Genomic DNA, 25,370 nt, shown 5'->3' with positions numbered 1-25,370 from the left:
TTTATTTTATTTTATTTATTTATTTATTGTTTTGACTTTTGCTATAGTAACTTTTAATGTCCTGTTAGTTTACGCCTTTGTCTGGTTGTATCGTGTTAGCCAAATCATCTGCTGAAGTCTAGGTATACGTTAGATATTCATACATGCGACTCTCGAATTTTCACGGACCGGTTGTGACTGTTCCAATATGGTGGACGTCTTACATATAACGGCCCATAGAAACAACTGCTAATGAGGCATCTATTTGTGTGTGATCCCTAGGTAGTTTAGTTAATGCGTGATCCCTAGGTAGTTTAGTTAATGCCAAGGAGCCATGGCAGCCGCTCTGCAGCATAACAAGCGCGTCTCGTTGCTATGCCAACTTTTGAGCGCTGCGAGAGCTCTGGTAACTTTACCTTTGTCAGCGACCTGCTTTGCTTGTTTTATAAAAAAAGTATTTTGTTCTCCTTGTTAGTCAAAACATCTGATATAAACTGCTCTGAAAAATAAATTTTATGAAATTTCCAGTGTGATCTCTGTGCTGTGATTCCTGTGGAGACGTGATTTGTGAAGTGTGGCGGTAGGTGTCTTTACATAGTAACCATAGTGGCTGTTTTTATGTTTATTATTTTATGTCTTTATTCATTGGGTTGACTATATGTAGTGTTTTACAGCGGGCTCCAGATTTCTTTTAATAGCTAAAAGGGCTGTTTTTATCAACCCAGCAGGCTTTAAGAATCAAATAATCAATTTCTATTTGATCATTGTTTCCTTTTTTTAGACAATGTCCCATAAGGCCTCACAGACAACCATGAATTTACAGAATGCAAACTGGAGACCAGAGCACCATAGCAAGCGCAGAGAGGAGTGTCTTTACAAACAGTATCTGAATAACGCAAGCCAGGGCCTTTCTTTCTCTGAAGAAGTTATTTATGAGATGGGAGCCATTTCATTCAGAAAATTTGATTTTAACTGGCTTTTCAATGCCACAGGCCCCTTAGCACCATGTACCACATTAAAGAAAAAAACGAAGCGTGGAAACAAAAAAAGAAACTGTAACATTAATACTTTAACCCAAGAAGAAGGCAGAATTTCATTACAGGCTCCTGCACAAAAAAAGACTAGTAATCTGTTGCAGCCGAGGAAACAACTCAGGTAATACTGTCACAGAATCTTCTGCTTTCATCAAAATGGTTTTCTAATTGGATGTCCACCCAAAAAATTCTGTCATCATTTACTCACCCTCTTGTGTTCCAAACTTGCATGACATGCTGTTTTGTGGAACGAAAAAGAAGATATTTTGAAGAATGTTGGTAACTCAACAGCTTCTGTTACATAGTGTTTTTTGTCCATACAATGTAAGACAATGGGAACCAAAACTGCTTGGTTACCAATTTTCTTCAAAATATATTTTTCTTTTGTGTGTGTGTGTGTTCCACAGAAGAAAGAAATGAATACAGGTTTGGAATGACACGAGGGTGAGTAAATATTGACAGAATTTTCATTTGAGGGTGGACTATCCCTTTAATTCATACACTTAGACTATCTAACCAACACACTTGTATTTCACATTGTTGTTGTTGTTGTTGTTTTGTGGTGTCTGTCCTTATTTAACAGGATACCAGGTTATGGGCTCTCTCCAGTAAGCATCAATGTGCAGAACCACTTAAATAAGACAGCAACCACTGTGACCATCAAGCACATTGAGATCCCACAGGCCCCTCGTCTGCAGGATATCCTGAATCCACATGCCGACAGCAACGTCACAGAGAATGTCTTTACACAGGAGATCTTCTTAGGTAGACTTACTTATGAATATTGAGTGTGATTGTTTACGTGCAGTTAAAGTGCACTATTAGTGTTAAAAATGTCATTGTGACAGCTAAAAGGTTTATATACAGTGAGGAAAATAAGTATTTTAACACCCTGCTATTTTGCAAGTTCTCCCACTTGGAAATCATGGAGGGGTCTGAAATTGTCATCGTAGGTGCATGTCCACTGTGAGAGACATAATCTAAAAAAAAAAATCCAGAAATCACAATATATGATTTTTTAAACTATTTATTTGTATGATACAGCTGCAAATAAGTATTTGAACACCTGTCTATCAGCTAGAATTCTGACCCTCAAAGACCTGTTAGTCTGCCTTTAAAATGTCCACCTCCACTCCATTTATTATCCTAAATTAGATGCACCTGTTTGAGGTCGTTAGCTGCATAAAGACACCTGTCCACCCCATATAATCAGTAAGAATCCAACTACTAACATGGCCAAGACCAAAGAGCTGTCCAAAGACACTAGAGACAAAATTGTACACCTCCACAAGGCTGGAAAGGGCTACGGGGAAATTGCCAAGCAGCTTGGTGAAAAAAGGTCCACTGTTGGAGCTAGGGATGGCGAAAACTAAAAAAATTCTTGACCGACCACCGAGCCTCATTAGCCGGTTGAAACCGGTTAACCGATTAGTTTAAAATATGATGCGCTATTTGAAATAACAGCCATTTCAAGCCGCGCCTGCAATTTCGCAACTCTGTCGCATCTTTCTGCCTCCCGCTCACACACACACTGCCACTCACGTCACTTTTTTAAAATCCCCTACAGCGCGAAACATGAGTCCCGAAAAACGCGGCGCCGAGGAGCTTGTATGTAATCGGCGGACAAATAATAATCTCCGTTAATAATCTGCGTTAATAATCTGTTACACAGAACTTTATTATATTAAATATTAATCAAAAATGATTCACACAAAATCCAAACATTCAGTGTAAGAGTAAAAAAATGACATAACATTATTTATAGTAGGCTAAGTTTATTTGATTCACAGTTTATTTAGAGTTTTGACCTCGACAACACAACTGCATTTACCGCAAACAGTCTAAACTAAAAGATTGTTTTGGTTGAATCGGTTCAAAGGAGTCATTAGTTCGCGAATCGGACGTGTCATTAGCGGACTTGTAGGCTACAACGCGTGTGATTATCCCGGCAGTTAGGACATCGCACAAGATTTGTCAACACAGAAAACATTTCATCATTGGATAGGTTTTGTTTTGTTTATTGAAAGTGTTTTTTATGTCAGCTGAATGTGCGGAACGCTTTTCAGAGAAGATAAGGCAACGAAAAAACGTGTTTTTTTTTTTAGCACAACACCCAGCAGTAGCCCAATTCAGGGAAAAAAATACCCGAATGCTCCACGTGAAACTTCGGTCTTCCGATCTTTTACCATCGTGTCAATTCTCAATTGATTTTAATTAATATGCGCGAGGGAGCGAGAGTGAGAGCAAGACAGTTTGAAGACGATGAGAGTGCGCGCGCGCGCGACCGGGCATCTCTCTCTGCTCGTTTTGTCAGTAATATACATCACTCAGTAATATAAGTCATGTAAGTTACATCACTCACCGATCAAATAAGGCTTTGGCGAGACACAAAATTGCTCGTGACAGAGAGAAGGAGGGAGAGCAGGGAAAGGAAATGCAGCTGAATGAACACGCTGCGTGTTTTAAATTGCGTAAAACATTTTTTTATAACAAAACGCAATATGTGGCGGCCGGTGTTGATTCTGTGGCGCACCGCCACGAATGAGTCTGTGTGGGAAACACTGGAGGGATTTGTTCACTTCACATAAAAAGATGTTGGAATGAGATGGCTAACTGTAGTAGCGTTTAGTCTACTGTCTATAATAGCCTAATTTAGAGATCACTTTTTTTTTTTTTTTACCGACTAACTTCAACTTTGATCGGTTAACGTTGATACGGTCAACCATCGGTCAAACGGTCATCGGTTAACATCCCTAGTTGGAGCAATCATTAGAAAATGGAAGAAGCTAAACATGACTGTCAATCTCCCTCGGACTGGGGCTCCATGCAAGATCTCACCTCGTGGGGTCTCAATGATCCTAAGAAAGGTGAGATATCAGCCCAGAACTACACGGGAGGAGCTGGTCAATGACCTGAAAAGAGCTGGGACCACCGTTTCCAAGGTTACTGTTGGTAATACACTAAGATGTCATAGTTTGAAATCATGCATGGCATGGAAGGTTCCCCTGCTTAAACCAGCACATGTCAAGGCCCGTCTTAAGTTTGCCAATGACTATTTGGATGATCCAGAGGAGTCATGGGAGAAAGTCATGTGGTCAGATGAGACCAAAATAGAACTTTTTGGTCATAATTCCACTAACCGTGTTTGGAGGAAGAAGAATGATGAGTACCATCCCAAGAACACCATCCCTACTGTGAAGCATGGGGGTGGTAGCATCATGCTTTGGGGGTGTTTTTCTGCACATGGAACAGGGCGACTGCACTGTATTAAGGAGAGGATGACCGGGGCCATGTATTGCGAGATTTTGGGGAACAATCTCCTTCCCTCAGTTAGAGCATTGAAGATGGGTCGAGGCTGGGTCTTCCAACATGACAATGACCCGAAGCACACAGCCAGGATAACCAAGGAGTGGCTCTGTAAGAAGCATATCAAGGTTCTGGCATGGCCTAGCCAGTCTCCAGACCTAAACCCAATAGAGAATCTTTGGAGGGAGCTCAAACTCCCGTGTTTCTCAGCGACAGCCCAGAAACCTGACTGATCTAGAGAAGATCTGTGTGGAGGAGTGGGCCAAAATCCCTCCTGCAGTGTGTGCAAACCTGGTGAAAAACTACAGGAAACATTTGACCTCTGTAATTGCAAACAAAGGCTACTGTACCAAATATTAACATTGATTTTCTCAGGTGTTCAAATACTTATTTGCAGCTGTATCATACAAATAAATAGTTAAAAAAATCATACATTGTGATTTCTGGATTTTTTTTTTTAGATTATGTCTCTCACAGTGGACATGCACCTACGATGACAATTTCAGACCCCTCCATGATTTCCAAGTGGGAGAACTTGCAAAATAGCAGGGTGTTCAAATACTTATTTTCCTCACTGTATGTGGCACTAAATATTAGGTTAATGTATAACATTTGGCAGGCAGAGCTGTAAATGCAGAACAGCGATGGGTGGATCATTCCACCAGAATTGACTATGCCCTCAAGCCTCCTGACTTCAGTGGGCAGGATCCTGAGATGCCCAAACTATCCACTCTTCACTATGCAGTTGACAAGTGGAGGATTGCCTGCAACGTCAGTATGTTTCTCTTATTAAATTCATTAAGTAATACACTTAGCTTTGTTAGCTGTGAAGTACACAGCTATATAAATAGAAATACAGTGTGTGTTGTATGAAGGAAAGCACCTTGAATACCTGCGTACATTTGATTGTTTTTGCATCAATTGCTGTCATGGAAAAACCTTTTGGAAAATTATTATTGTTTCATCTAGAGTTGCCCTTGCGGAGTGTGAACATCGAGGGCCTAAAAAGGGCTCTTAGTGACCCTAATTACACAGTGCGGCTGGAGGCCATCATAACCTGTGCATCAAGAGCCACAAGACCACAAGAAGAGCTTCACCCTGGAAAAGCAGGTTAATCTGTCAGCTCAAAATACAGCTTTCAATTCATATAAAAAAACAAAACAAATTGGGCTTAAAGAAATTTATACTTTTAATGTCTGATACATAAATACTTTAAATGCTGTTCTTTTGAACTTTCTATTCACCAAAGGTTTCCACAAAAATATTAAACTGTTTTCAACATTCATAAAAGTAAGAGCATATCAGAATGATTTCTGAAGGATCATGTGACACTGAATAATGGAGTAATGGCTACTGATAATTTAGCTTTGCCATGATCACAGGAATAAATTGCATTTTAAAATATATTAAAGTAGAAAACAGTTGTTTTAAATAGTAAAATATCTTACTGGATTATTGAACAAATTCACAAGTTCACACTTACATACAATTAGAGGGGGTAAAGTTTAATGCGTATTTGGCGTGCTGTCCGGGGGGAGGGCTCGGAGTGTGGAGAAGGGTTGGTGGAGGGATGCTGAATGTATATACCTCTTACCATTGATTGCTGAGTGCTCTCCACTTGTGTTAATTATCTGAACGTGCTCCTCCTGAACTTTGTTAATAAAACATCATTAAATGCAGCCTAAGAGCATAAGAAAATTATTTCAAAAACATTTAAAAATCTTACTGACCTCAAACTTTTGAATGGTGTTTTAATATTATAATATAATATAAACCCTTTTAAGGCAATAATTAAATGAAGTAAAAAAATAAAATAAAATAAAAATTTCTCCAAAAAGTGACTTCTAATTTCTTTTTGCTCAGCTCAACATAGTAAGGAATGGAAGTTGAAGGCAGTACCGCAGGAGTTGCAGGCTCTCATGGTCTCAGCCCTTGAGGATCCAGTGAAGAGAGTTCAGATGGCTGCTGCAGTGTGCCAGTATGCCATGAGGACACCTAACACACACGCCAGAGACATTCTACGAAGCACGATAAAACAAGGTGCACAGACGAAAGGAGACCAGTGCTTGAAACCTAAAAATGTCAATTGAAATAAACTCTAAAACAAACATTAATGTCACAAGTAAAGCAATCTATCCTACTCAGATGTTGACTCAAAATGACCATCATATGTTATGACTCAGACCCCTCTGGCACAGGCACAGACAGCTGGGTGGCGGCGCAGTGCTTGGCGATCGACGGTGATGCAAGTCAAGCTGTCATACAGAGACTCCTGTCACAGCACTTCCTCAGAGACGCTCTTTCAGATCAGGAGCAGTCGATGACGTTACTCTCCAACATCAGCAGCAAGACTGTGAGTCACTCTCATTAGTTTTTGCATAATGATATTTATGCATGTACTAGACTATGTAAACTTATCTTGTTCACATTTTGTCATAAACGTAAGTTTAAAAGTTTGGGTTGGTTTTTTTGTTTTTGAAAGAAGTCTCTTATGCTGCATTTAATATTGTGAAATATTATTACAATTTAAAATAACTGTATATACTGTATATATATATAGTACTGTGCAAAAGTCTTAGGCATGTTAATACCCCCCATGTTAATGACTGGTTTTAAGTCAGTTATTAAGTTGGCTGAGAAAGCCAACTTACTGATATTGTACTTAAACTTATTATTAAGTTGGCTTGAGAAAGCCAACATATTGAAATCCTATTTAAACTTATTATTATTCTTCTGTAAATAACTGTTGACTCAAACTCGCCCTAGAGCTTTAACTCTACATACTCCAAACTCGGCTCAGACACTCAAACTGATCTGAAGTTTTATGCTATATCTTTTCAGACTGATCGGACTTACGGTTTTCCTACAAATGACGATCAAAACTCGGAAAAACTCCCATTGACTTAACATTGGGCATTCTAAAAAAATTCAAACTCACCAACCGACAAAAATTCAAATCTAAATCCCTTGAAAACTAAATCAAACTGCCATTCTATATATATTAGCCAATGAAACTCATTTAAACTAATAAACTCTAATCTCATACACTTATAAACTAATTAACTTAAATTTAATAGCTAATTAACTAATAAACTCATGAATTCATAGACTTATGAACTCTTAAACTCATAAATTAATAAACTCTGAACTCTAAACTCATTTAAACTTATAAACTCTAAACTCAAAAACTTGTACACTTATAAACTTATCAATTTATACACTTATAAACTCTAAACTCTGAGTGTGTGTGTGTGTGTGTGTATCTATCTATCTACCGCTCTGAATACCATAGCAACCACCCAGAACACCCTAGCAACCACCTAGCAACCACCCAGAACACCCTAGCAACCACCCAAAAGACCCTAGCAACCACCCAAAAGACCCTAGCAACCACCCAAAACACCCTAGCAACCGCCTAGCAACCACCCAGAACACCCTAGCAACCACCCAAAACACCCTAGCAACCACCCAAAATACCCTAGCAACACCATAGCAACCACACAAAACATCCTAGTAACCACCCATAACACCCTAGCAACCGCCTAGCAACCACCCAGAACACCCTAGCAACCACCCAAAAGACCCTAGCAACCACCCAAAAGACCCTAGCAACCGCCTAGCAACCACCCAGAATACCCTAGCAACCACCCAAAACACCCTAGCAACCACCCAAAACACCCTAGCAACCGCCTAGCAACCACCCAGAATACCCTAGCAACCACCCAAAACACCCTAGCAACCACCCAGAACACCATAGCAACCGCCTAGCAACCACCCAAAAGACCCTAGCAACCGCCTAGCAACCACCCAGAATACCCTAGCAACCACCCAAAACACCCTAGCAACCACCCAAAAGACCCTAGCAACCGCCTAGCAACCACCCAAAAGACCCTAGCAACCACCCAAAACACCCTAGCAACCGCCTAGCAACCACCCAAAAGACCCTAGCAACCACCCAGAACACCCTAGCAACCGCCTAGCAACCACCCAAAAGACCCTAGCAACCACCCAAAAGACCCTAGCAACCACCCAAAATATCCTAGCAACCACCCAGAATACCCTAGCAACCACCCAAAACACCCTAGCAACCACCCAGAACACCCTAGCAACCGCCTAGCAACCACCCAAAAGACCCTAGCAACCAGCCAAAAATCCCCTAGCAACCACCCAGAACACCCTAGCAACCGCCTAGCAACCACCCAAAATACCCTAGCAACCGCCTAGCAACCACCCAAAAGACCCTAGCAACCACCCTAAATATCCTAGCAACCGCATAGCAACCACCCAGAATGCCCTAGCAACCACCCAAAACACCCTAGCAACCACCCAGAACACCCTAGCAACCGCCTAGCAACCACCCAAAAGACCCTAGCAACCACCCAAAACACCCTAGCAACCGCCTAGCAACCACCCAAAAGACCCTAGCAACCACCCAAAACAGCCTAGCAACCACCCAGAATACCCTAGCAACCACCTAGCAACCACCCAAAATACCCTAGCAACCACCCAGGACACCCTAGCAACTACCTAGCAACCACCCAGAACACCCTAGCAACCGCCCAAAATACCCTAGCAACACCATAGCAACATCCTAGCAACCGCCTAGCAAAAAACGTTCTGCTCCAAACTTTCTCAAGCCAACTTAAAGTTTGTCTCGACGAACTTTCGCATCTAGTTAAGTTGGCTTGAGAGAGCCAACATATTGAAATCCTATTTAAACTTATTATTATTATTATTATTATTAAGTTGGCTTGAGAGAGCCAACATATTGAAATCCTATTTAAACTTATTATTATTATTATTATTATTAATATTATTATTCTTCTGTGAAAAACTGTTGACTCAAACTCGCCCTAGAGCTTTAACTCTACATACTCCAAACTCGGCTCAGACACTCAAACTGATCTGAAGTTAGTTGCTTTATCTTTTCAGACTGATCGGACTTACGGTTTTCCTACAAATGACGATCAAAACTCGGAAAAACTCCCATTGACTTAACATTGGGCATTCTAAAAAAATTCAAACTCACCAACCGACAAAAATTCAAATCTAAATCCCTTGAAAACTAAACCAAACTGCCATTCTATATATATTAGCCAATGAAACTCATTTAAACTAAAAAACTCTAATCTCATACACTTATAAACTAATTAACTTAAATTGAATAACTAATTAACTTAAATTGAATAACTAATTAACTAATAAACTCATGAATTCATAGATTTATGAACTCTTAAACTCACAAATGAATAAACTCTGAACTCTAAACTAATTTAAACTTATAAACTCTAATCTCATACACTTATAAACTAATTAACTTAAATTGAATAACTAATTAACTAATAAACTCATGAATTCATAGACTTATGAACTCTTAAACTCATAAATTAATAAACTCTGAACTCTAAACTCATTTAAACTTATAAACTCTAAACTCAAAAACTTGTACACTTATAAACTTATCAATTTATACACTTATAAACTCTAAACTCTGAGTGTGTGTGTGTGTGTGTGTGTGTGTGTATCTATCTATCTACCGCTCTGAATACCATAGCAACCACCCAGAACACCCTAGCAACCACCTAGCAACCACCCAGAACACCCTAGCAACCACCCAAAAGACCCTAGCAACCACCCAAAACACCCTAGCAACCGCCTAGCAACCACCCAAAAGACCCTAGCAACCACCCAAAACACCCTAGCAACCACCCAAAACACCCTAGCAACCGCCTAGCAACCACCCAAAAGACCCTAGCAACCGCCCAAAATACCCTAGCAACACCATAGCAAACACACAAAACATCCTAGTAACCACCCATAACACCCTAGCAACCGCCTAGCAACCACCCAGAACACCCTAGCAACCACCCAAAACACCCTAGCAACCACCAAAAATACCCTAGCAACACCATAGCAACCACACAAAACATCCTAGTAACCACCCATAACACCCTAGCAACCGCCTAGCAACCACCCAGAACACCCTAGCAACCACCCAAAATATCCTAGCAACCGCCTAGCAACCACCCAGAATACCTTAGCAACCACCCAAAACACCCTAGCAACCACCCAGAACACCCTAGCAACCGCCTAGCAACCACCCAAAAGACCCTAGCAACCACCCAAAAGACCCTAGCAACCGCATAGCAACCACCCAGAATACCCTAGCAACCACCCAAAACACCCTAGCAACAACCCAGAACACCCTAGCAACCGCCTAGCAACCACCCAGAATACCCTAGCAACCACCCAAAAGACCCTAGCAACCACCCAAAAGACCCTAGCAACCGCCTAGCAACCACCCAGAATATCCTAGCAACCACCCAAAACACCCTAGCAACCACCCAAAAGACCCTAGCAACCACCCAAAACACCCTAGCAACCACCCAAAAGACCCTAGCAACCACCCAGAACACCTTAGCAACCTCCTAGCAACCACCCAAAAGACCCTAGCAACCACCTAGCAACCACCCAAAAGACCCTAGCAACCACCCAGGACACCCTAGCAACCACCTAGCAACCACCCAGAACACCCTAGCAACCTCCCAAAATACCCTAGCAACACCATAGCAACCACCCATAACATCCTAGCAACCGCCTAGAAAAAAACTTTCTGGTCCAAACTTTCTCAAGCCAACTTAAAGTTTGTCTCGACGAACTTTCGCATCTAGTTAATATTATTATTCTTCTGTGAAAAACTGTTGACTCAAACTCGCCCTAGAGCTTTAACTCTACATACTCCAAACTCGGCTCAGACACTCAAACTGATCTGAAGTTAGTTGCTTTATCTTTTCAGACTGATCGGACTTACGGTTTTCCTACAAATGACGATCAAAACTCGGAAAAACTCCCATTGACTTAACATTGGGCATTCTAAAAAAATTCAAACTCACCAACCGACAAAAATTCAAATCTAAATCCCTTGAAAACTAAACCAAACTGCCATTCTATATATATTAGCCAATGAAACTCATTTAAACTAAAAAACTCTAATCTCATACACTTATAAACTAATTAACTTAAATTGAATAACTAATTAACTTAAATTGAATAACTAATTAACTAATAAACTCATGAATTCATAGATTTATGAACTCTTAAACTCACAAATGAATAAACTCTGAACTCTAAACTAATTTAAACTTATAAACTCTAATCTCATACACTTATAAACTAATTAACTTAAATTTAATAACTAATTAACTAATAAACTCATGAATTCATAGACTTATGAACTCTTAAACTCATAAATTAATAAACTCTGAACTCTAAACTCATTTAAACTTATAAACTCTAAACTCAAAAACTTGTACACTTATAAACTTATCAATTTATACACTTATAAACTCTAAACTCTGAGTGTGTGTGTGTGTGTGTGTGTGTGTGTGTGTGTATCTATCTATCTACCGCTCTGAATACCATAGCAACAACCCAGAACACCCTAGCAACCACCTAGCAACCACCCAGAACACCCTAGCAACCACCCAAAAGACCCTAGCAACCACCCAAAACACCCTAGCAACCGCCTAGCAACCACCCAAAAGACCATAGCAACCACCCAAAACACCCTAGCAACCGCCTAGCAACCACCCAAAACACCCTAGCAACCACCCAAAATACCCTAGCAACACCATAGCAACCACACAAAACATCCTAGTAACCACCCATAACACCCTAGCAACCGTCTAGCAACCACCCAGAACACCCTAGCAACCACCCAAAAGACCCTAGCAACCACCCAAAAGACCCTAGCAACCGCCTGGCAACCACCCAGAATACCCTAGCAACCACCCAAAATACCCTAGCAACCGCCTAGCAACCACCCAGAATACCCTAGCAACCACCCAGAACACCCTAGCAACCGCCTAGCAACAACCCAAAAGACCCTAGCAACCACCCAAAAGACCCTAGCAACCGCCTAGCAACCACCCAGAATACCCTAGCAACCACCCAGAACACCCTAGCAACCGCCTAGCAACCACCCAAAAGACCCTAGCAACCACCCAAAAGACCATAGCAACCGCCTAGCAACCACCCAGAATACCCTAGCAACCACCCAAAACACCCTAGCAACCACCCAGAACACCCTAGCAACCGCCTAGCAACCACCCAAAACACCCTAGCAACCACCAAAAAGACCCTAGCAACCGCCTAGCAACCACCCAGAATACCCTAGCAACCACCCAAAACACCCTAGCAACCACCAAAAAGACCCTAGCAACCGCCTAGCAACCACCCAAAAGACCCTAGCAACCACCCAAAACACCCTAGCAACCACCTAGCAACCACCCAAAAGACCCTAGCAACCACCCAAAAGACCCTAGCAACCACCCAAAACACCCTAGCAACCACCCAAAAGACCCTAGCAACCACCCAGAACACCCTAGCAACCGCCTAGCAACCACCCAGAATACCTTAGCAACCGCCTAGCAACACCATAGCAACCACCCAGAACACCCTAGCAACCGCCTAGCAACACCCTAGCAACCAACCAAAATACCTTAGCAACCGCCTAGCAACAACATAGCAACCACCCAGAACACCCTAGCAACCGCCTAGCAACCACCCAGAATACCCTAGCAACTGCTTAGCAACACCATAGCAACCACCCAGAACACCCTAGCAACCGCCTAGCAACCACCCAGAATACCCTAGCAACTGCTTAGCAACACCACAGCAACCACCCAGAATACCCTAGCAACCGCCTAGCAACACCATAACGACCACCCATAACATCCTTGCAACTGCCTAGCAAAAAACATTCTGGTCCAAACTTTCTCAAGCCAACTTAAAGTTTGTCTCGACGAACTTTCGCATCTAGTTATTATTCTTCTTCTGAGACTAAAAAAATATAACTTTAATACAGCCTAGAGCTTTAACTCTACATACTCCAAACTCGGCTCAGACCTTCAGACTATTCTGACTCGGTATGCTATATCTTTTCTAACTGATCGGACTTACGGTTTTCCTAAAAATGACGATCAAAACTCAGAAAAACTCCCATTGACTTTTTCAAACTGACCAACCGACAAAAATTCAAATCTAAATCCCTTGAAGACTAAACCAAACTGCCGTTCTATATACTATATGAGCCATTGAGACTCATTTAAACTAATAAACTCATCTATCTATCTACTTCAAACTAAATTAAACTTCAAACTAAATTAAACTTCAAACTAAATTAAACTTCAAACTAATTTAAACTTTAAACTTCAAACTAATTTAAACTTTAAACTAATTTAAACTTCAAACTACTAAATTTACTTCATTTAAACTAATAAACTCATCTATCTATCTACTTCAAACTAAATTAAACTTCAAACTAAATTAAACTTCAAACTAAATTAAACTTCAAACTAATTTAAACTTTAAACTTCAAACTAATTTAAACTTTAAACTAATTTAAACTTCAAACTACTAAATTTACTTCATTTAAACTAATAAACTCATCTATCTATCTACTTCAAACTAAATTAAACTTCAAACTAAATTAAACTTCAAACTAATTTAAACTTTAAACTTCAAACTAATTTAAACTTTAAACTAATTTAAACTTCAAACTACTAAATTTACTTCATTTAAACTAATAAACTCATCTATCTACTTCAAACTAAATTAAACTTTAAACTAAATTAAACTTCAAACTAAATTAAACTTCAAACTACTAAATTTACTTCATTTAAACTTATAAACTCTAAACTCATACACTTATAAACTAATTAACTTATAAACTCATGAATTCATAGATTAATGAACTCTTAAACTCATAAATGTATAAACTCTGAACTCTTAAACTCAAACTTATAAACTGTAAACTCATTTAAACTTATAAACTCAAAAACTCGTACACTTATAAACTCATCAATTTATACTTATAAACTCTAAACTCATAAACTCTGAGTGTGAGAGTGTGTGTCTGAGTGAGTGTGTGAGCGAGTTAGTGTGTGTGTGTCTGTCTGTCTATCAATCTAACTTTATCTATCTATCTATCTATCTATCTATCATAAACTTCAAACTACTTTAAACTACTTTAAACTTCAAACCACTTTAAACTTCAAACCACTTTAAACTTCTTAATTTAAATATACCAGCTCCAAAGCAACGCCATAGCAACCAAACTTGAGTACCCTAGCAACCGTTTTGCAAGACCTATATCTCTGTATCAGAACATCGTATAGAGATGAGGTTTGGCTCTTTTGACTCATGCTAGCAAACAGCACTTTCAACATGCTACACATGCTAGCAGTTAATAGCTACATGCTAATAGCGATTAGTTAAGTAAGAACTCTATAAAAACTCCATAGTAACCATCTGTGACAATTACCAACCAACCTAGTAACACCATATCAACCGCTCTGAATACCATAGCAACCACCCAGAACACCCTAGCAACCACCCAAAAGACCCTAGCAACCACCCAAAATATCCTAGCAACCACCCAGAACACCCTAGCAACCACCTAGCAACCACCCAAAACACCCTAGCAACCGCCTAGCAACCACCCAAAACACCCTAGCAACCACCCAAAATACCCTAGCAACACCATAGCAACCACACAAAATATCCTAGTAACCACCCATAACACCCTAGCAACCGCCTAGCAACCACCCAGAACACCCTAGCAACCACCCAAAACACCATAGCAACCACCCAAAATATCCTAGCAACCACCCAGAACACCCTAGCAACCACCTAGCAACCACCCAAAACACCCTAGCAACCGCCTAGCAACCACCCAAAATACCCTAGCAACACCATAGCAACCACACAAAATATCCTAGTAACCACCCATAACACCCTAGCAACCGCCTAGCAACCACCCAGAACACCCTAGCAACCACCCAAAACACCATAGCAACCACCCAAAATATCCTAGCAACCGCCTAGCAACCACCCAGAATACCCTAGCAACCACCCAAAACACCCTAGCAACCACCCAAAATAGCCTAGCAACCACCCAAAATACCCTAGCAACCACCCAGAATACCCTAGCAACCACCCAAAATACCCTAGCAACCGCCTAGCAACCACCCAAAAGACCCTAGCAACCACCCTAAATATCCTAGCAACCGCATAGCAACCACCCAGAATACCCTAGCAACCACCCAAAACACCCTAGCAACCGCCTAGCAACCACCCAAAAGACCCTAGCAACCACCTAGCAACCACCCAAAAGACCCTAGCAACCACCCAGAACACCCTAGCAACCTCCCAAAATACCCTAGCAACACCATAGCAACATCCTAGCAACCGCCTAGCAAAAAACGTTCTGCTCCAAACTTTCTCAAGCCAACTTAAAGTTTGTCTCGACGAACTTTCGCATCTAGTTTATATCTTTTGCTGTAGTGTGTCAGTAGGAAATATCAGTTTACATTTCCAAACATTCTTTTTGCCATTCATTGTAATAATCCAGTGATATTTCTGTATGGACAAGGAGTCTGACACCAGCCGGTATGATCTGATCTCACCATCATCGAGTCCGTCTGTGATTACATGAAGAAACAGAAAAAACTGAGACAAACTAAATCCAGAAGAACTGCGGGAACGTCTCCAAGATGCTTGAAGAAACCTTCCTGCAAAGCTACCTGAAAAACTATGTGCAAGTGTACCTGGACAAAAGCCGTTTTAAACGCAAAGGGTCGTTACACCATATATTGATTTGAATTAGTTAATAGAAGTTAAATCATAAATAAATTCAATTTGTGATTTTATATTTGAAAGCATTCTCACTTTACAGCATTTTAACACAAGTGCCAGTACTTTTCACAGTACTGTAGCTTTGCAGGCAGGGCCGGAGTGGGGCCACTTTTCAGCCCGGGAGTTTCAGGCCCAAGGCCGGCCCTCTTTTTCCATGGTGGAATTCCAAATTAGCAGGGGAGACCAGGGACAGTTGCAACATGTCATTTTTCTCCAATCAGAAACAAGCTAGAGTGATGACACTCATACTGCACATGCACAGTTAGACCCTCCACCCACCAAGAAGACAGTAGACATATTCAACCTCTGCTGCTGCATTTATTGAACAAAACTTGTTTTGGAGGTATGAAAGTAAATTTTTTCATGAGATATATTTTTTGTCATACTGTCCTGACATTTTGTATGAATTAATCAAAACTTACTTAGTTTGAATTATTGTTTTGTTGACTTCTAAGTGACATGGTTAGCATGTGTCAAAGTCAGTGTGTCTAGCAGGTGTATGATGTTCAGTCATGGCTGATAGGGTCGGGGACGGTTGCAACATGTTATAAATTGCATGTTTAATAAAGGTTTGTTGCATTGCAAATTGTTCAATTCTTCCTGTCTGACACTGAAATGTGGAGGGATTGAATAGCATCTGTAACACCTGCACACTGAATCTATGTAGGCCTATGTTCTACACATAAACAAACAAAACTCAATAACTGTTATTTGATAAATATGACTAAATAAATAAATTATAGGCTACAATAATATTATTGAAATAAATAATACTATAATATTATAGTAGGCCTAAAACAGTTAATATTTTCAGAATTCTTTGCTCATTGAGACAAAAAGCTTAAGTTAATTAATGAAATTTAAGATATTTTTAACGTGTTGCAACCGTCCCTGGGTTGTGTTGCAACTGTCCCCTGGGTTGGGGTCAGTTGCAACATCTGGCTTCTTCCATTCAAATAAATACTGTGAACGATATGTCATATATAATCATCTTTAAATGGTATGGGTAATTAGCAGACAGATGCAAGTGTAATATATACAAATTTGGTTGGTCTAGTCCAAATAGTCTCTGAGTAACTGAGAGAAATGCAAAAAGTGTTGCAACTGTCCCCAGTCTCCCCCACTTTTTCCAAATTGGATAAATGAAGCAACAGTTCAGCTCTTACTATTGTGTAGTTTTTATTAATAACATGGTCCAACAAATAATATAAAGGTTAAATAATAATTTACTTAAGCTGAGAAAGTTAACAAAAAATTTTCCACTATTCCACAAGGATAGGTTGATAAATTAACAAAAGCAGAAAGAAAGAAAGAAAGAAAGAAAGAAAGAAAGCATTTGAAATGTATCCCACTCTTCCACAAAGAGGCATATTGAACTAATGTTTACAGATTTATTTGTATTCAAAAATATTCAAAATAGGAGAACTCCCTCTCATGGTACAACCCATGCAGAGGCTGCGCGCTGCGGTGTCAGAATGCGGAACGTGTGTAGCCTAATGTAACTAACGTGACAAAATGTAAAAAAAAGAAAAATTCCTAGACCGGCCCAAAAGTGAAGCGGCCCACCGGGAGTTCTCCCGATTCTCCCGATTACCCACCCCGGGCCTGTTTGCAGGAAGGTTTCTTCAAGCATCTTGGAGACGTTCCCGCAGTTCTTCTGTGTTTAGTTTGTCTCAGTTTTTTGTTTCTTCATGTAATCACAGACGGACTCGATGATGGTGAGATCAGATCATCCTGGCTGTTGTCAGACTCCTTGTGCATACAGAAATCTCACTGGATTATTACAATTAATGGCAAAAAGAATGTTTGGAAATGTAAACTGATATTTCCTACTGACACACTACAGCAAAATATATAAATAACTGACTTAAAACCATTGGGGGGGGGGAGATATTAACATGCCTAAGACTTTTGCACAGTACTATATACACTCACCTAACGGATTATTAGGGACACCTGTTCAATTTCTCATTAATGCAATTATCAATCACATGGCAGTTGCTTCAATGCATTTAGGGGTGTGGTCCTGGTCAAGACAATCTCCTGAACTCCAAACTGAATGTCAGAATGTCACCAAAATTGGACAGTTGAAGACTGGAAAAATGTTGCCTGGTCTGATGAGTCTCGATTTCTGTTGAGACATTCAGATGGTAGAATCAGAATTTGGCGTAAACAGAATGAGAACATGGATCCATCATGCCTTGTTACCACTGTGCAGGCTGGTGGTGGTGGTGTAATGGTGTGGGGGATGTTTTCTTGGCACACTTTAGGCCCATTAGTGCCAATTGGGCATCGTTTAAATGCCACGGCCTACCTGAACATTGTTTCTGACCATGTCCATCCCTTTATGACCACCATGTACCCATCCTCTGATGGCTACTTCCAGCAGGATAATGCACCATGTCACAAAGCTCGAATCATTTCAAATTGGTTTCTTGAACATGACAATGAGTTCACTGTACTAAAATGGCCCCCACAGTCACCAGATCTCAACCCAATAGAGCATCTTTGGGATGTGGTGGAACGGGAGCTTCGTGCCCTGGATGTGCATCCCACAAATCTCCATCAACTGCAAGATGCTATCCTATCAATATGGGCCAACATTTCTAAAGAATGCTTTCAGCACCTTGTTGAATCAATGCCATGTAGAATTAAGGCAGTTCTGAAGGCGAAAGGGGGTCAAACACAGTATTAGTATGGTGTTCCTAATTATCCTTTAGGTGAGTGTGTATATATATATATTCCTGTAATGGTAAAACTTAGTTTTCAGCCACCATTACTCCATTCTTCAGTGTCAAACAATACTTAAAGAAATAATTGCAATATGCTGATTTGGTGCTCAAGAAACATTTCTTATTATCAATGCTGAATACAGCTGCTTAATATTTTCGTGGAAACCATGATACATTTTTTTTCCAGGATTCTTTGATAAATAGAAAGTTCAAAAGAACAGCATTTGATTGAAACAGAAATCTTTTGTAACATCATAAATGTCTTTACTGTCACTTTTGATCAATTTGATGCAACCTTGCTCAATAAATATTTCTTTCTTTCAAACTAATATTTCTGAGCCCCTATATTTTGCATGGCATTTCCCATCCAGACACTAGTGCGCTCTCTTCTAGCAGAAGAGTTAAACAGCGCTAACTGGAGAACACGAGTTCAGGCCTGTACTAGCATTGCACAGCTCAGAAGTCAAATCAACAAGGTATCATAATGTAATTCTTTTGGACATTTCAGACACCTATATCTACATATCTAATATCTCTATGATTGCTGAACATACTAGAAATGCTTTTCATGCAGGATCTTTGCAACAAACTGATACACATGATGTGGAACGACTGGAGCTGTGCTGTTCGTCGTGCTGCAGCACTGGCTCTAAGTAAACTGAACATGGCCAGAGAGATGCACAGTGAGCTGAGGTTACTATCTCTACCCAGCAGACACATCAGAGCATTTATATTCAGTTCACTCTTAATAGACAAACAATTTCTCCACAGCGCGAAGCTGGAGGACGGTCCAACCGCTTGGCGCCTGGAAGCGCTGATCTTAATTGGTCAGCTCAAAATAATGACACCCAAGCTACTGCCCACTTTCCTGCGGTGCTTTAATGATGACTATGTGACTGTGCGCAAACAAGCTTGCTTGACTGCAGCCTCTCTAATGATGGAAGACCAGTCGGTGAGGAAATGAAGCAGCTGTGCAAACGCAATAGACAATACATTATGTGAAAAAGAGATTGAGGGTTCACTCGAATGACCGCATAAAACATGTTCACAGGTCGTTGATCAGCTAATTAACCTGATGCAGAATGAGCCAATATGGGAGGTGAAAGTGGAAGCAATTAATGGTGAGCTTTAAAATGAATGCAGCCATTCTGTGTTACTATTTTTATGAGTACACTAAATAAATATTATTATATAAATGAAGCTTTAAAGAAAATAGGTTGGATGAACCCAGCTTTCCAGGAGTTGCTGATGTGGGCTGTACACCATGAGGAAGAGCCCAGTGTGCGCATTGCTGCTTGTGAGGCCCTGAACGCTTTAGATGCAAAGGGCCCCGAGTTACAGCATTTCCTACAAGAGCGTTATGCACTGGAACCCAACGCTGAGGTGCAGAGGTGTGTGCTTATAGGCCACTGACATTATTGTGTGGAAGATTGTAAAAATTGTTTTCTGAATGTTACTTGAATCGTTTTTCTCACTAAGGCACATTAAAGGTCTTCTGGAAAAGCATGGGTACAGCCTGCAGAGAGATGAAAGCCAGATTCAGGAGATAAAGCTCCAGGTTAGTACACTTCACTATTTTATGTCACCATGGCTTCAGACACAGAGCTACGGGTTTATTCAATGCATTTCGATCTAGAACAGCAAATCGTTCTCAACTTTTTTTTGACTCTAAGGCCCCCCATTGTCCCACACAAAATTAGTTTTCAAACTTTTTTCAACAGAAGAGGGGATTTTTTTTTATTTTAAATTAAATATTTTACATTTTGTTATTCCAGGAGTTAAAATAAAAAACACGTTTTGATGGGAAAATAAGAAATATTTCCATTTAACATATTAATATATAGTTTTTAATATAAAGAAATATACATCTTGATTTTGTTTTTTTGCATTTTAATTCATACTAGATTATTTTAATATATCCATATGCATTCGGGTCCGTTTTGACCTAGATGAGTTACATAAATAAAAATAAAGTTTTTAAAAAGTTGACTTTATGTTAAATATATATATAAATATAATTATTATTATTATTATTTTATTTTTTTAATAAAAAATGTAAGAGATTTAGAGTAAACTAAATTGTTACACCTTTTGCGTTCGGGTCAGTTTTGACCTAAAATGAACTGTGGCTTTACACATGAAATTGTGCTGAAATTAAGTTTGCCTCAAATTATATCTGTAAAATACAGGTAAAATACATTCATACTTTCCTACACTCGCACACATTTTTTCCTTCCCACTGGGACAGCGTTTTGTTTATAAACATGCTTGTGCACACACACACAAAATTATTCTGAAATTGAAATACAAATTTAATTTATGTATGTTTGTAGATCAATCCCCGGTTTCACAGACAAGGCTTAAGCCTAGTCCCAGACTAAAATGCATGTTTGAGTTGTTTTAACTGAAAGTATACTGCCCTGACATATCTTAAAATATGTCAGTCATTGTTTTGTCTCAAGATGCAAACCAGTAAAAAAAAAAATTGTAAGACACATTTATAAAAGCTACTTAAATGCCCTAATTGAACTAAGGCTTAATCCTGGCTTAATATAAGATCTGTCTGTGAAACCAGGCCCAAAGGTTCAGACCAAATAGTCTAAATTTGAAAAAATTGTCTAAAATTGACATTTCACTCTGCTGCCACCTATTGATGAACCATTGCAGCATTAAAATGAGATTCAGGCTGTTTATCATCTGAAAGTAAAGGTTTATGCAAGTAAAATGAATATATTTTGTTTGAAAAGAATTTCAGAGTAATACTGATGTTGTTTTGTTAGAAAAAGAATTTAGTTTTCATAAATTAAGACTCAAAAAGATTCAAAAGAACTTAATTAAATCCATTTATACGGGTAATTTTCATATTATATGTTGTTTAAATTTCAAATGATATATTCTAAATAAAATTTCACATAATATTGATAGAACTTTTTTTTTCTTGCATCATAATGGTTTTTGCTGTAGTTCTTGTAACATTTAAAAAAAAAATGTAATTAATAAAAAGGGGGTAAATGAAGTAATAGCATGGTAAAAACATGCTAACATTCAAAACTTTAAAAAATTCAAAACAAAACAAAACATTCACTCAATGGCAAGTTACTGATCAGATAAAATATGGTTTTAGTTGAAAAATATTAAGGTATGACTGCATTTTAAAGGGTCCAATTGGACCTGGGAATGCAACAGGTGTAAACAGTTTTTAAATGCAAGTCATATCACATTCGCCCCCCTTGTTAGTTTGCTGGTTGAGAATCACTGCTCCAGAAATATATATCTCAGCATCACACTAATTGCCAGTTGCTCTTTTTCTGTTTTTCTATAGATGGAGCTGTTGTGCACAAAACTCATCATTACACAGCAAGAACTCTTAATAGAAGAGATGGCAAAGCAGCAACAGCAGAAATGATTGTGCTGAATTTATGGTTTCATTTGTCCTACCATATAAAATATTCAAATGCCTGAACACTAAATCAAACCTTTTGAGTTGTTCCACCTAAAAATCATTCACTGCAGTCACTGACGTTCAAGCAAACAGGCTAAATGTCCAGAAATGCTTTGATGTATCAGGCATCCCGCAGGTCACTAATTTTACACTGATAGTATATTGAGATATCTGTTAAAGTAGACTATATGTAGTACACAAACAATATAATACATGATGCTGGTTCCCAGCACTCAGACCCTTCGGTTTTGATTAAAAATGTGAAACATTTATTCACTATAATTATTACAATAGAAAAACTCACAAAAAATTAAACACATGCCTGAAAATGTATATATACTGCTAAAGAATATAATCCATAAATCAGTTTTCTCTAATGTATCAAAGTTACTTGTCAGCAACCACTAGGTACACAGATAGAGACATTAAACAAAATATTAGAGCTTATATTTAGAAGTATAAAGTCAACAGAAAATGCAAATGTAAAAATGTATACTAAATCTAGTCAAGGATTTTGTAACAAGTTATTTTTATAATTTTCACTGTCCACTAGTATCCTGAACAAACAGTAGGTGATTTTTATTCTGAAAGTCTTTATCAACTAGATGTGTCTTTTACGTTGGTCTGTGAATGTCCTCGTCGCTTCAGAACTTGCTTGTACAGGTTCTCAACCTCAGTGACCTGAGCCAGCAGTTGAGTTCTGCCATTGTTCTGATGGGGAGAACAGTTATAATATGGATTTACATTATAAACATGACATGTTTGCGAGAATAAAGGGGAAGAACATCACATAGACAGTGGCTTCAAAGCATAACACATTTTTATATGAACCTTTAACCACCATAGATCTGTATATTTTTAGTTCAAATGACCACATTCATGTTGATTCATCAAAAAAAACATATATATACTGTATAGAGTGTGTGTGTATATAGACTTACCAGATTACTCAGATAACTATCAGTGTTTGGAATTGCTCGAACCATCTCAATTTTCATTTCCAGGTTCTGAATAAACTCCACCACCATCCCCATGAGCTCTACCACATATCTGCACACAGATTTATGTTACATTGAACAATAATCAATACTGTAAGTAAATATTTCGATACAAAAGTACAATTTGAAACTCCAAACGAAAACCATTTAGTTTGAGAGGCACATTAAAAGCCTCTGACCTGTGAAGATCAGCCTGAATGGGCAGGTTCTGCTGACACAGTGGCTTTGTGAGTCTCTCTCGCAGGACTGTCTGTTCTCGCAACACTTCCTGAAGGTGGGAAGTGAACTGTTGCAAGGAAGCAAACCTTTGACCTTACGAAGAAAATTTTAATATAGAGTTAGAGTATGTGTAATTCCGGGTTGAAATGTGAATTTATGCGCACAATTCCGTTTCCAACACTTACTGAGGTAATGGCCGTGAGTGACGTCTGCACCGTCTCTTTCCAGCTTCAGCAGTTCTAGATCTAAATTAGTCTAAAACAACAAATAGAAAATCATTTCAGTTGTTTAAGGTTTGTAAATCAGAGAAGTGGCAAAAAATTGTCATTGCTCTAGTTTGTTTCCAACCTGATCAAGATCATGTCTAATTCTGCTGAGCTGCTCAGCTTCAAGTAAATACGAGGAAAAGACTTCTGAATCCCGTGGGAGAGCATCAAGCTCCTCCTATAAGATTCACAACACAAATGTATTACATTAACCACCAGAACTGTTTATAATCAATGTAAAAAAAATATATTCTCTTGGTTTACCTGTGTCATGGTACCTGATGTTACACATCTGGCTAAAATCTTAGCAGCAGGTGTCACTGTGTAAGTAATGGGGTCCCAGGGATTCATTACATACGTGATTCCAGACCTGGTGGCAATAAAACAAACAAAACCGCCTGATAAATGAAGGTGGTTCTTCAGATATGGACATTTTCATGTCCCAGGGATTCTCTTTTATTAAAACTAACAGATTGCATCTTTTTGTCATAGGCCCTACGGACATTCTTGTTATGGGGAAAAAATATCAGATGGAAGGAAAAATTATATTTCAAAGTTTTCGCTTTAACCCGCAAAACCTTTGCGTTTGCTTGCAAACATTTTACATGATCTCGCAAGCGTATTGCTTTCCCCCGAGAAACCATTTAAAGTCAGCATGAAACGGAAGTCTTTTTTTCCCCTTAGTGTGATGCGTATCCAAGTATGCAGATATTTTGTAGGACGGGACTTGATTTTGTCCATCTGGAATTGATTGTATGCTACTGCTGTGATCTCATGTGAGTGACAGGTTGTCCCGCCCTCGCGCCATTAAATACGTCATCAAAGAGAGACTGTCACAAGAGGGAGATTATTTTTTAAAGATTAGGGCCTACGAGCACACATTATTTTATTTTAAATAATGATGTGCACGGATAAACCATTTATAATAAATAATGCAATATTCCATTACAAATAAGAATTGTCCACTTTGATTTCATGGTGACTTTAATTTTCAAAAGGTAACTATACCTTCAGGTGTTCCGTGGTCCACTGATAGACATTGGAGACATTAAATGAACCTTCGTAAAACATGTTCTAAGACTCTTAAAACAATGAACGCCCAGTAATTTACTTTCTAAAGTAAAACTAGATAGATAGCTTGTTGCTCTTAGTTGCTATGTTTCAACTGTTTTATTAATATAGATGCTTGCTGACACTATTGCTGCGTGACTTATGATTTTCATGTCGTTCCGTATTTTACCTGTCGTTCTTGAATCAATGTGATGTCCTCGATCTGCCTGATTTTGGCAAATAAAACGTCTGTGTTGTTTCAAAATACCGCCTCTTTGTAACTTCTCACTTGAACACTAGTGCACAGCACGCAAGCGTCAAAGAAGAGCAGATATCGTCAACATATGCATACATTTGGCACAGGATTCATCGCTAACCTGCAATAATAAGCATATGACATACAGATCACAGAAAATAGAGCGCAATGCAACTTCCTTCGTCGTGATCATAGACAGTAAAAGAAGCCGTGATACTTTCTCAGGTCAGCAGATTCACAAATACACAAAAAGAAGAACAATTGTGCACTTTTATTAGAAGTTTAAATAATTTATAAATAAACTACAAACGTATACATATATATGACTTGCCTTATAACGGCCTTATATTCATGATTTAAATAATTTCAGAATTTAGAATTTGTCGAATCA

The 25,370-nt window shown here is 39.0% G+C and overlaps 2 protein-coding genes across 3 annotated transcripts; one reads left to right on the top strand and one right to left on the bottom strand.

Annotated features, from left to right (window-relative positions):
* The first annotated feature begins 336 nt into the window (after nt 1–336).
* heatr4 (HEAT repeat containing 4) lies at nt 337–22,288 on the top strand. Of its 2 annotated transcripts, XM_082144237.1 has the most exons (15): nt 337–385; nt 508–559; nt 761–1,134; nt 1,597–1,778; nt 4,939–5,094; nt 5,289–5,429; nt 6,183–6,359; nt 6,503–6,672; nt 19,120–19,224; nt 19,323–19,441; nt 19,520–19,700; nt 19,800–19,869; nt 19,950–20,139; nt 20,228–20,306; nt 22,071–22,288. In XM_082144237.1, exons 3-15 carry the CDS (start codon nt 764–766, stop codon nt 22,152–22,154), a joined length of 2,025 nt encoding a protein of 674 aa, XP_082000363.1. In that variant the 5' UTR covers nt 337–385; nt 508–559; nt 761–763; the 3' UTR covers nt 22,155–22,288. The 2 variants fall into 2 exon arrangements, with proteins under 2 accessions (XP_082000363.1, XP_082000362.1); XM_082144236.1 differs by having other exon boundaries at nt 352–559.
* Nucleotides 22,289–22,436: 148 nt separating this feature from the next.
* Nucleotides 22,437–25,258, bottom strand: haus2 (HAUS augmin like complex subunit 2). Its single transcript, XM_082144241.1, has 7 exons — nt 24,914–25,258; nt 23,938–24,043; nt 23,756–23,851; nt 23,593–23,662; nt 23,368–23,500; nt 23,132–23,240; nt 22,437–22,901 (listed from the first exon to the last, which is right to left on the bottom strand). The coding sequence occupies exons 2-7, from the start codon at nt 24,022–24,024 to the stop codon at nt 22,788–22,790; spliced, it is 609 nt and encodes a 202-aa protein (XP_082000367.1). The 5' UTR covers nt 24,025–24,043; nt 24,914–25,258; the 3' UTR covers nt 22,437–22,787.
* Between the last annotated feature and the right edge of the window lie 112 nt (nt 25,259–25,370).

The sequence above is a fragment of the Leuciscus leuciscus genome (genome assembly GCF_965113295.1).
Source record: "Leuciscus leuciscus genome assembly, chromosome: 17".
Taxonomy (NCBI): Eukaryota; Metazoa; Chordata; class Actinopteri; order Cypriniformes; family Leuciscidae; genus Leuciscus; species Leuciscus leuciscus.
Note: the sequence above shows the minus strand (reverse complement) of the source record. Positions and strands in the feature narration are given on the sequence as shown.